Source organism: Trachemys scripta, chromosome 11 (genome assembly GCF_013100865.1).
Source record: "Trachemys scripta elegans isolate TJP31775 chromosome 11, CAS_Tse_1.0, whole genome shotgun sequence".
NCBI classification, from domain to species: domain Eukaryota; kingdom Metazoa; phylum Chordata; order Testudines; family Emydidae; genus Trachemys; species Trachemys scripta.
In genome coordinates, this window is record NC_048308.1 from 56,806,909 (window position 1) to 56,823,103 (window position 16,195).

At 47.7% G+C, this 16,195-nt stretch overlaps 1 protein-coding gene across 4 annotated transcripts in view; it reads right to left on the bottom strand.

Annotated features, from left to right (window-relative positions):
* Positions 1–3,850: 3,850 nt before the first annotated feature.
* The window catches only part of ALS2 (alsin Rho guanine nucleotide exchange factor ALS2), a 62,207-nt gene continuing 49,862 nt past the window's right edge, over positions 3,851–16,195 (bottom strand). For all 4 annotated transcript variants that reach the window (XM_034785050.1, XM_034785053.1, XM_034785051.1 and 1 more), the window contains exons 30-34: positions 15,516–15,561; positions 14,317–14,378; positions 12,521–12,670; positions 12,133–12,229; positions 3,851–5,187 (exon numbers count right to left, since the gene is read on the bottom strand). In XM_034785050.1, the coding sequence (XP_034640941.1) occupies positions 5,149–5,187; positions 12,133–12,229; positions 12,521–12,670; positions 14,317–14,378; positions 15,516–15,561 (394 nt within the window). In that variant the 3' untranslated portion in view covers positions 3,851–5,148. The remainder of the gene's footprint in view (positions 5,188–12,132; positions 12,230–12,520; positions 12,671–14,316; positions 14,379–15,515; positions 15,562–16,195) is intronic.

The window sequence follows — 16,195 nt, forward strand, 5'->3', positions numbered from 1 at the left end:
GAGTCTTAGTGCCCAAATGGAAGTTGAAACCCTCAAAACCCTACATGGGGACTGTGATGGGGCACTCACCTCTTGAGGTAGCCTATTGGCTGGGTGTGGTACTGCAATTTTTCCCACTCCTGGTGCCCCCAGTAGGTTGCTGACCTCACTAGGCGGGTCTTCAGTGACTCAGATCTCTGACCAAGTGTCACAGTGAAAAATAGACCCCTTCCAGGGCAGGAAAAAGTTCAAACTGTCTGCCCTTCTCAGGGTCTTCAACCTTGTCTCTAGGCCTTTTAAATCCAGTACTTTGCTCAGTCTTGAAAAGAACCTTTTCCCCTTCTCAAAGCTTGGTGACTTTGTCAGTGGCCAGGGGGAGGGAAACTCGGGCCTGCCCACTACTTCAGGTTCCAACCCAAGCACTCTATAAACAGAAACCATATACTGCTCCAATTGGTAGCTGCTGCAGTCCCTGGGCCTCTTCCCTCCTGGTCCATTAACCCTAAGGTAATGGGTGAAGGTAAAAGTTCTCAGGTCCTCTCTCTCCCAGGTCCAGTAAATGCAACCAGTCCACCCTCCTTTGGCCAGAGAGGAACCTTTTTCAGCTCTCTGGTCTCACCCAGGAATTGACCTGCTAAGGCCCTGCAGCTCCTTTTAGCTGAGCCTGCTGGGCTCTGATTGGCTGCTTTCATGAGTCCTCTCTAGGCAGGACTGGATGAACCACCTTCAATGCTCTTTCCTGGGGTGGGGTGTAGTAGAACTACAGAGCCTCCAGCAGGAGGCCACAAAAGGCCAGGCACACCCCGTCACAGGGACAGGTACCGCTTCTCTGAAGGCTTTGCCATGGGAGGCAATGAAGCAGAAACATTCTAGATGGCTTTTGCAGGATCCAAAGATCCTTATTTATCAGGAGGGCTACTCTCTTTGGAGCTAATGATGGGAAAATATCCAACAGCTTATGCATATTCTCCTGCAGAAAATTCAGCCTGAACGCCTACGGTGCTGGCCATATACCTAAGGAAGTACTGATATGCCTTAAAGTCCTCAGGCATTGAGGGAGAGCCCAGCACGATAGAGTCATCCAGAAAGGACAAAGAAGCGGTTTGCTGTGTCAATGATGGGCCCTGTTCTTGAACCCCAGGACCCATTCGGGATAATCCTGGAAGCCCAGAGGGAACATGCTCAGCAGTTGCTTGTAACTGATTTGGGAAAGGGAACCCCCAATGGGACTGGCGATCTGACTGTGGAGTGAGTCTAAGAATGGGACCTCAAAGATCTAGGAGCTTCCAAGGAGGCTACTGGGCGAACAGATATGGCTTTGGTGGCCAGTAGGCACAAGGCCAAACAGCCCTTCTCCTGACTGTGGGAACGAAGTTATTCTCAGCATCAATGGTGCTACGAGGACAGTCTCTTATCAGGGCAATAGAGGGGAATACGACCCTGACCAGGATCTCAAGGAGTCCCAGGGATTCTAAGAGACAATGGGGGAAACCAGCCCTGACAGGGCAAACAATCGGACTCATCCAGACCCCAACACAGGGGCAGCATCAATTCCAATGAGGGACTATAGAATCGGCACTGGCAGAACCAAGAAAGATATACTCCCATCCAGTATTAGAAGGAGGCACTGGCACAGAGGCCAAGGGCAGTACCAAACTTGATAACGGGATCAGCTGCCAAGGCAATGACAGAGCCGAAGGGCACACCAGCATTGAGGGAGCCTTTAGGGCTTGACACAGCATCAGCCTCGATTCCAGTCTGGGAACAGGACAGGGAGAGCTGTAGTGCCGACAAACCCAGCAGCTCTGCAATGCATCCAGAAGGTGCCAAGGGCACAACAGAGGTTGAAGCAGTAGAAGCTATAACACCAGAAAATTTTCCGGTGACTGTGCTCGGAGCACGCATACACCTACACTGGAATGGACATGTGTAAGCACTCAAAGAAGAAAACTCCTGAACTAGTGCAAAGTCAGGCACAGCAGGTCTGATGCTGCTCAATATGCCACCAGCATCAAAACAGTAGGCGCTGGTGCAGATGTGATCAGTACTGGATTCAGACGCCTCCTCGCCAGAACTGGTGTTGACAGTATGGGCTCTCCCTGATCTTAGCACGGTTCCACAGAGCAGTTAGACAGACCTACTCCATCCCACATGCCAGAACAAGTATGGTACCAGTCAATATTCTTTTTAGAAGATGAGGAAGCATCTCCCCAAGCCCTGGAGTTGTTCCAATTAGTCTTATGGGACCTCTTCCTCACGGCACCAGAGGAGGGAGAATAATTACTCCTCCTATTAGGGGGAACACGAGTCCAGAAGTGGAGGGGCATCACTTCCAATTCCAAAGATGACCACTGATCAGATGAGGACCTCAGTGCTGAAGTGGATCTCATGGCCTACTCCAGAAAGTGCTGCTTCAACCCTAAGTCTCTCGCCCCTAGGTCCTCTTTTTGAATGATTTACAGACAGAGCACCACTCCTTAATGTATCCCTTACCAGCACACAACAAGCACCGTGCGTGGTAATCATTATTGAGGATGCTTCCCCCTATGATGGGCAATGCTTGAACCCTGGTGAGGGTACCACACAGAGCAGCCAACTACTCTAACACTAAACTAAACCTAATGTACTACTATTATCTAGAGAAAAAAAACTCTCAGAAAACAGATCAGAAACATGAGGTGAAAACACCCCACAGATCTCTAACTCTAGTTGCCAGGAGAGGGGCTAGGTTCACAGGGTGCGAGAGCCACTCCTACGGGTACTGCTCAGCAAAGTTCTCCAGCTTTGGTGCTATGGGCATGCGCACAACCAAATGGAACACACAGCTGAATCTACTCAAAGAAGAAATGGTTGTAAAGTACTTTAAAGAGGAAAACAAAAAAAGCCAAAACAAAAAGCCATACACTGCAGTCTTCCTCCCCAAAAGCTCCTGTCCCTTAAAAGGTTTTTGAAAGTCAGTAGGAAAAAGATTACTTAGATCAAAAATAGTTATTTTAATTATTAACAAATATTTTCTCTGTAAATACAGCTTGGATAACAATCGTTTGTATTAAAGAGACACCTTTTAAAAGAAGATATTAGTGGGACTCTAGAGATAGTTCCTCTATCCTCTCTGAGCAGTTAGGTGTTATGTTAAATGAGATTTTAAATACTCTTGCTGTACCTTTTAATTTTCTTTTCTCCAACCATTGACAGACCCAGACCAATGGGGTACAGGAGTCCGGTAGAGGGCAAATATACTGGTCACTGGATGAGTAGTTTTCTGTTCCCCGAGTGACCAGAGAAGGGGCTTCACTAGAGTAATCAGGAACCTGCTAGAACCAGTTAAGGCAGGCAGGCTAATTAGGACACTTGGAGCCAATTAAGAAGCTGCTAGAATCAATTAAGGCATGCTAATCAGGGCACCTGGGTTTTAAAAGGAGCTCACTTCAGTTTGTAGTGCAAGAGTGTGAGGAGCTGGGAGCAAGAGGCGCAAGGAGCTGAGATTGAGAGGGTGGGCTGCTGGAGGACTGAGGAGCACAAGCGTTATCAGACATCAGGAGGAAGGTCCTGTGGTGAGAATAAGGAAGGTGTTTGGAGGAGGCATGGGGAAGTAGCCCAGGGAGTTGTAGCTGTCATGCAGCTGTTACAGGAGGCACTATAGACAGCTGCAGTCCACAGGGCCCTGGGCTGGAACCCGGAGTAGAGGGCGGGCCCGGGTTCCCCCCAAACCGCCCAAGTGACCTGGACGGTGGGTTCTTCCAGAGGGGAAGGTCTCTGGGCTGTTCCCCAACCCACATGGTGAATCTCTGAGGCAAGAAAATCTGCCAATAAGCGCAGGACCCACCAAGATAGAGGAGGAACTTTGTCACATCATCCACAAAAACCAGTCTCAAAGACAAATACTCTTTACTTTATTATGAAAAGTGCTACATTACAGTCACTGCTCCCCAACAGCATTTCAATGAACAGTTTTGTTTCTATTTTTTAAAGGGTCAACACACAAGCCATGATTCTGATTTCCAAAACCGATTTAGCCTTTGCTATGCTAATTCAAGATAAGTCATGAGAACATTTCATATATCTCCCACTTTTCTGTCAGACATGGTAAAGAACAGCACCCATTGTATCCAAATGTTCACTGGCATTATTTGTATAAATCAAGATAAATGTAAACCACAAGAGAACACGCACACACACAAAAACCCAAACACTGAGATTAAGTTTTTGTTTTACAATACCTTTGAGAATATAAATAGTGAGTTTTCCTTTGCCAAGTAAGTACAGCATAATGGAGGGAGTCAAAATCTCAATCCAAATCTAGTGTCACTTAGTTTAAAACATGTTCTCATTCTCCTGCAGCATAGACTTCACAAGAAAACCGTTCCAAAAACGGCATGCACCTTGTTCATCCTTGGGACTTAGAATGCAAGGCTAGGAACAATGAAACTAATAGCTCTGCAAAAACTTATAAAGTACCAAATTCAGCAATGAAATTCAAACCTGCTAGTGCTTTTTGTTTATGAAGTTAATTAAATAAAAAGGATATGTTCTTACCACTATGGACGTAAAGGAGCCCATGTCAATTTGATGATCTCCATAACAGGAACTAAGGGCTGCTTTCAGCAATCCTGCTACAAACGATTCAATCAGAACCCTTCCAGACAGATATTCTGTAAACTGCCTATTATAAATACTAACATAGCAACTTTTCTTTTTCCCTTTTTCAGACAAACATAATTAGCAGCTTAATTCAGGAAGACAGAGTGGTTCTGAGATGCAATGTAATCCTTTTAAAGGAATCTGTGGTCAGTGCAGGTAGATTCAGGAAAACCAGAAACCCATGGTCTAAGAAGCCATATGCCCAGACTACTCTTTGCATATGAGCTCCAAGTCGATGTCATGCCTTTTAAAAACACTGCTAATTTGGGAAGAATAAACAATCCCTCCTTTAGACCGGCAAATAAGTCTCTCTTCTTGGAAACTGTTGGACAGGCCAAGTTTAAGTATTACTTTTCTGCCTCTGTCATTTCCTCTAGTTGGCCTCAGTACTTGGTTTTTTCAATCCTTATATGCAGTTCAGAAGCAATATCCACGTATCTCTGTTGTAAGTGCCATTCTAGGGAAGAACATGGATGTTGCTGACGCTCCACTCAGTAGATACTCATCTACTTAGGTTGCAGAGGCGATCTAGGTGAGCTTTTCATGTTGAATCTGATAGTAACAAGCCTGAATTGAAACAAAATTCAGTTTAACTTAAAAATACTACTTTCCATGATTTCCCCCCCAATCAACCTACAAAATGTGCTACATCTATAGATTTATTCTTTTCCCCCCAGGAAGTTAGACTTTCTGTGATCAGTTGTGCAGTGACAACATTCACTGTGCAGCAATCTTGTGAGATGTCATGAAGTATCAGGGGGAAGGTTGAGCTTTTAAGTTCAAATAGTGTTTAGCTCCTCATGGAGTGTGAGGATGGTTTGGGACTCCAGATCCTTGGGTTCAGTTCCAAGTGGTCACAGATGTCCTGTGTAACTACATGCAAAATCCCCATGGCAGCAAGTCTCAGAGCCTTGGTCAACTGACTCAGGCTCACGCTGCAGAGCTAAAAATAGCAGTGTAGACTTCTGGGCTCGGGCTGGAGCCTGGGCTCTGAAACCTGGGAGAGGGAGGAGGGGCTTGCAGCCCCAGCCCAGAAGTCTATGCTATTTTTAGCCCCGCAACATGAGCCTGACTCAGTTGACCTGGGCTCTGAGACTCACTGCCAGAGGTCTCTTTTTTTTTGCAGTGTAGACAATCTTTCAAGTAGATGTTTTTGAAGTACTCAGACATCACAATTAAAGGTCCTAGGAGTAGCTAGAAAAAAGCCTTAGCTTAGACAGCCATTCAGTTCTAAATAACTGTTTCATATATTGTTTAGATGGGTAGCAACTGGAAACTTTGGGAAAATACTCATACCAATGGCAAAACCTCCCAGTTACTTACCTTTTCGCCACTGTTGTTCTTCGAGATGTGTTGCTCATGTCCATTCCATTCTATGTGTGGGCATGCCCCTGTGCACGGTTGTTGGAGATTTTTGCCTTAACAGTATCTGTAGGGTCGGCTGCGACGCTCCTTGAGTGCTGCACTCATATGTCAGTACATCAGGCGCCGCCAGCCCTACGCCCTCTCAGTTCCTGCTTACCCGCAACCTCAACAGAGGGGCAGGAGGGCGGGTAATGGAATCGACCTGAGCAACATGCTCCAGACCTTTCAACAACTGGGCTATCATATCATGAGCAAAGACTGACCTGTCTTGGAATGGAGGGTGGAAGGCCGCAATAGCGGCCGGGTGGACCCTGATCGATGACAGGAACAAACCTTGAAGTTTGAAGCGCAGAAGATAATCCAGGACCTCCTGCAGCGAGGCCTGCTCAGCCCAGATATGCCATTCCGAGGCCCAGCACATGAACCTTTTCCATTTGGCCAAGAAAGCCACTCTAGTGGAGTGTTTCCTGCTACCCAACAAGACCTGCTGAACACAGGCCAGGCATTCCCATTCGTCCGCGTTTAGCCATGCAGTCAAGCGTAGCGCCGCCAGGTTCAGGTGCGGAAAGCTGCCGTGGTTCTGGGACAGCAGATCTGGCCAGAGGAACAGCTGCAGCGGGGTGGCTACCAAAAGGTTCGGCAGCATGCTGAACCAGTGCTAGTGAGGCCACGCAAGGGCTATTAGGATAACCTTCGCCCTGTCCTGCTTGATCTTCACAAGGACCCTGTGAATCAACGACACTGGCCAGAAGACATACATTAGAGCCCCTGACCATGGGATGAGAAACATCTGACAGGGACCCCTGTCCATCCCTCAGATTGAGCAGAACACATGGCATTTCTTGTTCTGCGTGGATGTGAACAGGTCCACCCGGGGAGTCCCCCACCTCTGGAAGATTATACTGACCGCCTCTAGACGGCATGACAACTCGTGGCGATACAAGAAGATCCTGCTGAGGTGATCTGCTAATATGTTCCTGGTCCTGGGCAGGTGTGCGGCTACCAGACGAATGGCACGCGGCACACAGAAGTCCCAAAAGGTGGAGAGCTTCTTGGCAAAGGGCCGACGACCTGGCTCTGCCCAGCCTGTTGACGTAATACACTGCAGTGGTATTGTCCGTCAAGATCTGCTCTACTTTGCCCTTCTAGTGGGGTAAGAAAGCCTAGCAGGCTAGGTGCGCCACTGAGCTCCTTGACATTGATATGGAGGGCCAAATTATCCCGCAACCAACGGCCCTGGGTGCTGAGCTTGCCCAGGTGAGCTCCCTAGACCAGGTCTGAAGCAATGGAGACCAGGGTCAGTGACAGGGCCAGGGCCGCAAAGGTAACTCCCTGCAACACCAACCGGGGGTCCAACCACCAATCCAGGGATGACCGGATGTGATCAGACTGACTACCCAGTCTAGGTCATGCCTGTTGGGGATGCCAGCCACGCTTGCAGAGTCTGGAGATGGAGTCGGGCATGACTGACCATATATACACGCGGGCAGGTGTGAGCCATGGTGAGCGGGTGGTTCTTCACATGGGAGATCAAGTCCAACGTGCCCCAAAACGTGGATCTAAGCAGCTGACTGAGGCATAGCTCTCAAGCACACCTTCAAAATGAACACTTCTGACCCCCAGGATGTTTTGCCGGGCTGGGCTTTGTGGGTGACTGGAAGGAGGAGGAGGTACAGCAACTAAAGCTCGTATCTCTACCCCTTCTCCTTGCAGACTGCTGTTGAGGCTGCCAAAGCCTTGACAGCAGGGGAGGCCAGAACTGCTTCTTTGCAGACTGTGGCGTAGGTATACCCAGCGAGTGATGGGTGGCCCGAGTGTCCTTCAACCCATGCAGCCTCGCATCTGTCTGCTTTGCAAAAAAAGAGTCCAATCCCATTGAATGGGAAGTCCTGGATCGCTGCACCTCCTGACCACTGCCCTAGTCACTGAGTCCTACCTTTCCTATGCAGTGTTCCCTCTAAATTTTTCCCACCAATGTGTGGAATGAATTTAGTTCTGTGCACTAATATGGAGGTGGTGTGTGACACATCACCTCCATATTGGTGCACATAACTAAATCCATGTGGTAGGTGGGGGAGCAGAGGGTTGAGGTGTTTGGGGTGAAGGCTGCCCCAGGACTGCGACAGGGAGAGAGGACTCCCCGCCCCCCCACCCCCGCCATATCTCTCTCCCCACAGCAGCACCTGGGCTACGGGTGAGGGTCACCTCTCCCACCGCAGCAGGTCCGTGCCGGGGCTGGGTTGGGGCTGTGCAAGAGGAATCTCTCCCTGCCGCAGTCCTGAGTGCCTGTGCAGCACTTAATAGGCTGCTGCGCAGCTTAGAAGGAACTTAGGTCCTATGCCATTTGAAGAGAACACCTCCCTGCTGTGGTACACTCCTCCACCACTGGGTGCGGAATTCCTGGGTCAAATCTTGGGGGAGGGACTCCTTAAAAACTTACAGAGGGCGTCCCATAAGTTAAAATTATACCTGCCCAAGAGAGCCTGGTGGTTCGCTTACCCAGAATTGCAGGCTAGCTGTTGAATAGTTTTCCCACCCAAAAGGTCCAGTCTTTTGACCTCCTTATTTTTAGGAGTTGAACTGGTGTGCCCCTGCTGGTCCTCCTTGTTAGCCGCAGAAACAAACCAGCAAGTTCGGACGCAGGTGGGTATATAGGTACTCGAACCCTTTGGCCAGAAAAAGGGCTTCTTTTCGGGCCTTTTGGAAGTGGGAGAGATGGACGATGGGGTTTGCCAAAGGGCCTGCGGGATTTTCAAGACCCCATCATGCACTGGTAGTGCAACACGGGCAGGGGTAGAGGCCAAGAGCACATTAAACAAGGCGTCTGCCTACTCAGCCATCTCCTCCACTTCTAGGCCCAAGTTCTCGGCCACTTGTCGAAGCAGGGCCTGGTGTTCTTTAAAATCATTTGGTGGGCTGGCCCTCGAGGGTCCCACGACCACCCATGGTCACTCCATCCAGAGGAGGATTACTGTACCACCAGGGGTGACCCTAGGGCATCATCCCCAGTGGGGGAAGGGGGTTTTGGGGGTGGACACTGTCTCCCCTACCAAGCCCCCTGCCGTCAACTGTTGCTCCGAGGTGGCAATAGATGAGAGGTGCGAAAGGTGCACTGGCATCATCAGCATGCCCCATGCACTCCAATATAGCCACTGCGCTGGCCACTGGCCATGCTGCCAAGGTGGCGCCATTGACAGAGAAGTCGACGCAGCCTCTGGTGCCCAATCACGCCGGTGGAGTCTCGATGAGGGGCTAAACTGCCCTTCTGTGCTGGAGGAATCCCTTTCTGGTGACCATGGCGGGGTGGTCCGCGCCTCTGTTTGTCTGCTGGCCGCCACCACCAGAAGAAACCTGTGCTTGGGATTGGGAGGACCGTTGCTGGTGTTGGGGGGAGACTGGTGCCGGCGCAACCGGTATCACAACAGAGAGTGCTCCCATGGAGTGGGTGACTGAGATCTATGCTAAGAGGAAGACTGGCAGGAGGGCGAACGGCACCGATGATGCAGTGACCAGTGCCTCCCGCTAGGCGATCTGCGTTGAGATGGTGGGGACTGCGAAAGCAGTGCCGGAGATCAAGGGCAAGCCCTAGAGCATCTGGGCTGTGATGTTGGAGATCTGCAGCGCGGAGACAGAGTGCTGCATTGGCTCAGGGGATCGGCGGCACTCAGCTGCCTTCTGGGGGGGTCTTGATGGCTGGCTTGCCCTTGTAGGGAGTCTTTGCCAATTTCTGTGGCACACGCAGGGCCAGCGGCGCGGGTGGAGGCCTCTCCTCTCGTGGCACCGGGGGAGCTTGGCAAGGCATCTATGTCACAAGTTTAGGTCCCCAACCTCTCCCGGAAGTTGGTGGTGAGTCCTTTAAAGATCTAACGTACCCGACTGGGGAGGCAAATCCACCAGACTCCGGAGTGGCTGGGTGGCCCAAACTGAGTCCTTTGCCTGATGCCCCATGGCCTTTCTTGCTCGGTGCTGGGGAGCCATGCTTCATCTGTTTTTTTTGGGCACCGGTGCCGGGGAGTGGTGCAGGGTGGAGCCCAGTGCCAGGGGTGCACTGTGCATCAAGGCCGAGGTACCAGGGGTGAAGTCTGGCCAGGACAGCTCAGAAGCTGGTCGGAGGGCAGCCTCCATGAGGAGAGCCCTCAAACGAATATCACGCTCTTGGGTTCAAAGTTTTTGCAAATATGACACTTATCCTTTACATGTGATTCCCCCAAGCACTTGGGGCAGCTGCTGTGGGGGTCACTTACTGGCATAGGCCTGTTAAAAGTCCGTGCAGGGCTTGAACCCTGGGGACCAGGGCATGCCCCACCTCGGGCAAAGACCCTGATTGGACTCTAACTTCTAACTACACTTAAATACTTAACACTAACTATTATAAACAGCTATTTACAAGGCACTAAGACTCGAAGTCAGAAGAGGAGAAACCGCTAGCCCTTGCTATGCAAGGAAAGGCGCTCCAACTAACCACCATGGGCAGTAAGAAGGAACTGAGAGGGTGTAGGGCCGGCGGCGCCTGATATACACCGATGTATGAGCGCGGCACTCAAGGGAGCGCCATAGCTGACCCTACAGATACCACAAAGGCAAAAAGCTCCGATGACCGCACACGTGAACATGCGGACACGTAGAATGGAATCGACATGAACAACACATCTTGAAGAAGATCCAGACAGATTGTGTTGTTACTAATTTAACAAAAATTAGATTTTGATATTTCACCTAGAATTTTAAGAGCAACATTCACCTCCCCTCTTTGCCGCACCAGGACATAAAAGCAATCCCACTTCCAACTTCCACACTGGAACCCTCGCACACTAGAACAGAACATCAAATGTTACCATACACTAGAGAGCTCAGTAATCACAGGAGCTGCATGTTCAAATCTCTTTATACCAAGAATTTGATTTTTTTGGTGACAGAGGGATCAGAACCAGCACATTAAATTTAAGTCTGAGCAACACAAAGTGATTTTGTACATATACATGCCGTTTTATTAATAACCAGCATTAACAGGGCCTTGTTACCTTGAAATTTTATCAGTGGGTGGTGCTAGAAGTGGTTGCAAGAATTTGTAAAAAGCAACAGAGGGTCCTGTGGCACCTTTGAGACTAACAGAAGTACTGGGAGCATAAGCTTTCGTGGGTAAGAACCTCACTTCTTCAGATGCAAGTAATGGAAATCTCCAGAGGCAGGTATATATCAGTGTGGAGATAACGAGGTTAGTTCAATCAGGGAGGGTGAGGTGCTCTGTTAGCAGTTGAGGTGTGAACACCAAAGGAGGAGAAACTGTTTCTGTAGTTGGATAGCCATTCACAGTCTTTGTTTAATCCTGATCTGATGGTGTCAAATTTGCAAATCAACTGGAGCTCAGCAGTTTCTCTTTGGAGTCTGGTCCTGAAGTTTTTTTGCTGTAAGATGGCAACCTTTACATCTGCTATTGTGTGGCCAGGGAGGTTGAAGTGTTCTCCTACAGGTTTTTGTATATTGCCATTCCTGATATCTGACTTGTGTCCATTTATCCTCTTGCGTAGTGACTGTCCAGTTTGGCCAATGTACATAGCAGAGGGGCATTGCTGGCATATGATGGCATATATAACATTGGTGGACGTGCAGGTGAATGAGCCGGTGATGTTGTAGCTGATCTGGTTAGGTCCAGTGATGGTGTTGCTGGTGTAGATATGTGGGCAGAGTTGGCATCGAGGTTTGTTGCATGGGTTGGTTCCTGAGTTAGAGTTGTTATGGTGCGGTGCGTGGTTGCTGGTGAGAATATGCTTAAGGTTGGCAGGTTGTCTGTGGGCGAGGACTGGCCTGCCTCCCAAGGTCTGTGAAAGTGAGGGATCATTGTCCAGGATGGGTTGTAGATCACTGATGATGCGTTGGAGAGGTTTAAGCTGAGGACTGTAGGTGATGGCCAGTGGAGTTCTGTTGGTTTCTCTTCTGGGCCTGTCTTGTAGCAGGAGGCTTCTGGGTACACGTCTGGCTCTGTTGATTTGTTTCTTTATTTCCTTGCAAGAATTTGTTACTAACTTTCATTGAAATTTAAATTGTACCCTTCCTATGGCAATGGCCACAACTAAAGCCAAAGAATATTAGCTGCCAGAGAAAGGCAACAGGAATTTTAGACAGTTGATATGTAAATTTCATACTCACTTTCAGAGTAGTGAACATGATGCCTTGTTCCCCATGCTGGAGATACGGATCCATCAGGTCCTCAATCAAGTGCACCTCAGACCCGAGATTCCTTATCCTGTCACGTGAGGAAAAGACACTATTATATTTTTTCCTAGCCTTTTATACTTTAAGAATCTTTTTTAAAATGGGCAAAATGTTTTTTCCAGCCTTTCCCTCAGAAATGGCTGAACTGTTTTAGCTGAACTAGTTAGGGTTGCTACAGCTCTACCTGCACTAACAGACTACCCTTAAGACCCTCCACCTGTACTGAATAAAGTTCTGTTTCAACTTTAATAAATCATCCCCATTCAGGAAACAGTTTTAGTTAGTCTGTGGGTTTTATTACATACTTTAAAAACCCACTCACCTGGCTCGTAGCACCACATAGAGAAAAACAGGAAATAAGTCATCCATTGACCACAAGAAGTCTTCCTGAAGAGTCTCAAGCACACTTTGAGAGATCTCCTCAAAAGTCTGCTGGATCACCTTCAGCTTGTCGGATGGGGTAAAGGTTGTACTATTGGGAAAGGAAGCCATCAGGATTACAATGAGTTGCAAATCAACTTATCTTAATAAAAAAGACAGTTTGTTCATTTGTGTCTTTTCCTTCTTTTCTAGAAAGATAGAACTCTTCAAAATAGCCACTGATCACATTTGCATCACAGCCACAAAAAGCTGCCCATTTCTAAGCCTATACAGTAACTCCTCACTTATTGTTGTAGTTATGGTCCTGAAAAATGCGACTAAGTGAAACGATGTTAAGCGAATCCAATTTCCCCATAGGAATTAATGTAAATTGGGGGGGGGGGGGGGGTTAGGTTCCAGGGCAGCTTCCCCTCTCTGCAAGCATCAGAGGTGGGGGGGTTCCAGCCTTCAGCCGGTCCACTCCACTCCTTCCCCCCAAGTCTCCACCCTTGACCCGCCTCTTCTCCCCCCCCCCCCAACCTCCTCCCCCTTTACTTCGCTCGCTGAGTCCTGGCTCCTCCCCCTCCTTCCCCTCCCTTCTAAACGCCCCAAGCCAGCTGATTGCCGAGTAGGGGAGGGAGGGGGAAGGTGCGCCGAGTCCTCATGCCTCCCCCCTCCCTTCTGCCCAGGACAATCAGCTGGCTTGCCACGGGAGGCAGGGGAGGGAAGAGGAGCCTGCGCGCCAAGTCCTCGCTCCTCCCCCCTCCCTCCAAAACACTGCAAGCCAGCTGACTGCCACTGGCAGGAGGCAGGGAGAGGAAGGGGAAGGCGCTGATCCTCAGAGTCTGCCGACGGGTGGGAGGGGAGGGGGCCATAGAGAGGCTGCCAGCTGTGGAGAAAGCAGGCAGCCAAACAACGCAAGAGTGGAGCATTGCACAACTTTAAATGAGTATGCTCCCTAACTGATCAGCAACGAAACAATGTTAAGCGGGACGACCTTAAGTGAGGAGTTACTGTGCCAGCTGCACAGCATACTCAGTTGCAAGTGAACCAGATCAAGAGATATTACTGAACATAAAATAATGTTATTTTAAAATCAGTGCTTGCTTTTTTAAAAGGACTTTCTTCATTACAGCCACTCAAACATTTTTAAAATGAGAAGACCAGCAACTGAGATAGTTTTCACAGATAATGGCTGGAAAAGACTTCCATAAATAAGCCATTTTGTCCTGACTGCTTAAAAAAATGCACGTGCACAATTAATTAAGTATCTTCTCCCTTTTGTTTGTCAAGGTAGCTTATAAAGACCTGCCTAGAAGATACCAACTGCCCCCACACAAAAGGGCTCACCCACCTCCTCACTGTGAAGAGTTACTAACATTTTTGGCAGAAAAGACAGAAAAGTCTTTCAAGGCTCCTTGTTACAATATGAATGGCAACAACATCCTGAGGCAAACTGAAGACCACAATCTAATAACTAAATTAAGGCTTTGCCTACACTACCCACCTTTTAGCGATACAGCGGTGCCGCTTCAGCCGTGCCGCTAAAAGGCATGCAGTGTAGCTGCTGATTGTCGGCAGGAGAGAGCTCTCCCGCTGACAAAAAACTTCCAACCCCAACAAGCGGCAGCAGCTTTGTTGGCAGAAAAATGCTCCTGCCGACAGAGTGCTGTTCACACCAGCACTTTTAAAACTGTTGTTGGTTTTTTTTTTGGAGGGGGGGAGGGGGGCGGAAGAAGAATAAAGTCAAAGGGTTACCTGATCTGTTGTAAACATTCAACTGCTGAGGCAAAGCAGACATCTTTTGTGTTTGGTATCACCTAGGAAATCAGAAGAAAATCACAATCTTTCTAGTAAATACCTCTGACAGCTCACAAGAAAGCGAACATGACTATTGCAAAGTTAGCTATGCAACTGTTATTAAATAGGAGTGAGAAAAATGCAGTAAAATAAAAGTATATTTTTATAAAGTGATTTTGGGGCTCATAAAAGATGCTGGATTGACTTAAGAAACTGAAGTCCTCTGCCAACAAAACTGTTATCTGTCTGGGCATTGTTTACGTAGGTTTCCTCATATTGCCCCACCAATAGATCTCAACTCTAACCTGGAAGGACCAAGTCTAGAGGCAGAGAAATTCAGTCTCTTTTTTGATTCAGTCCTTTGCCTCACTCCTCATGATGCCAACCAGGAGGCCAATTAGAATGAATTATATTGAAAATGTTTGTGATGGTGACATTGTCTAAAAGGAATTGGAAGGAGACCACCGAAATAGTCTCACATAACAGTAACCATCTGATGGGAAAGAAATCTGGTCACTACTGACCTGTGCTGACCAAAGTAATGACCTAAAACGGAAAGGCTCTGTATCTCTATGGAAAATTGAATTTGAAGTTTCTGATTAAGATTTCCATCTACAGCATAAATCTAGCCATATACTTAAACAAAATATTTAGGTTAACTAGTAAGAGACTTCTGATTGTTAAACCACCATTAGTGGGAAATAGAAACTGGCTACTGTAAAGTGGGCTATTGCTCCTAATTGTATAATGTATAATCTGTTCCTTTATCATCCTTATTAATAATGTCTTTTTTGGTGATGACCACCACTTTTATTGTAGATATTACCCTATTTTTAAAAAAAAATCTTTATCAAATGCAATTTACAGGTTATCCGTGGTAAGAGATGTTTCTAACCTCATCCTCTTTCACAACCGTGGACCAAACAAAACAGATGCAGGCTTCTTTTAAAATATTACAAGTTCTCAGAATTATGCATTCTCTAATACATGGAATAATGAAATTCTGGATAGAGCTGCACTTCTGAAGTGACAGCTGCTTACAGTAAGGACATCTAAAGTAGCTTTAAAATACATACAAAAGATGTAAGCACAAAGGAAATATGTTGCCAAGTGTGTGAGCTCACATATTCCTCTGTTCCATTAAAAAGTGGATATACCTTTTTACTTTCTCCAAGGATGGACACAGTCACTGGCCAAAATTTGCTGTAAGAAACCACATGTATTCAATTAATAGAATGAGTTACTATTTTTAAAAAGTGATTTTAACTTATCTTTTGCTTGATGCACAGAAAGGGACCCTCAAGATTTTTCTAATTTCCTCCCCCCACCACATGATTACCTACACTTAGCAGAAATAGTTGAAAATACTAGAATTTGGAACACTACCCTCCAGTTCTTAAAGAACTGCCATGCCGTTTAAGCAAATTATAATTTTTTATAAATAAATAAATAAATAAATAAATAAATAAAAACTTAGTTATCAGGCTACTTCTTTTCCTATCACCAAGTACCATATTAGTTTAAAATGAGCATTTCTGTGATCAGCCCACTCACATACTACTTACCACAAAGATACAGTTACATACAGATGTTCTGATAGTCAAAGAAAAGGAAATATAGAACAGCCCGTGACAGATTAATAGAGCATAGGACCGTTCAACCTGCGGCCCAATTAGCACTCAGCACACAGGTGGGCCACAGTTAACGGCTGCCGGGCTGCACGGGGTCCATGTTCCCAGCCGGGTTGGGGTCGCCGGCCCCACAGGGTGGGGGTCCAGGGCTGCCGCCCAGCCTCACAGTAGCCCCATAGAGTCGGGGTTGTCTCGGGATTGCCGGA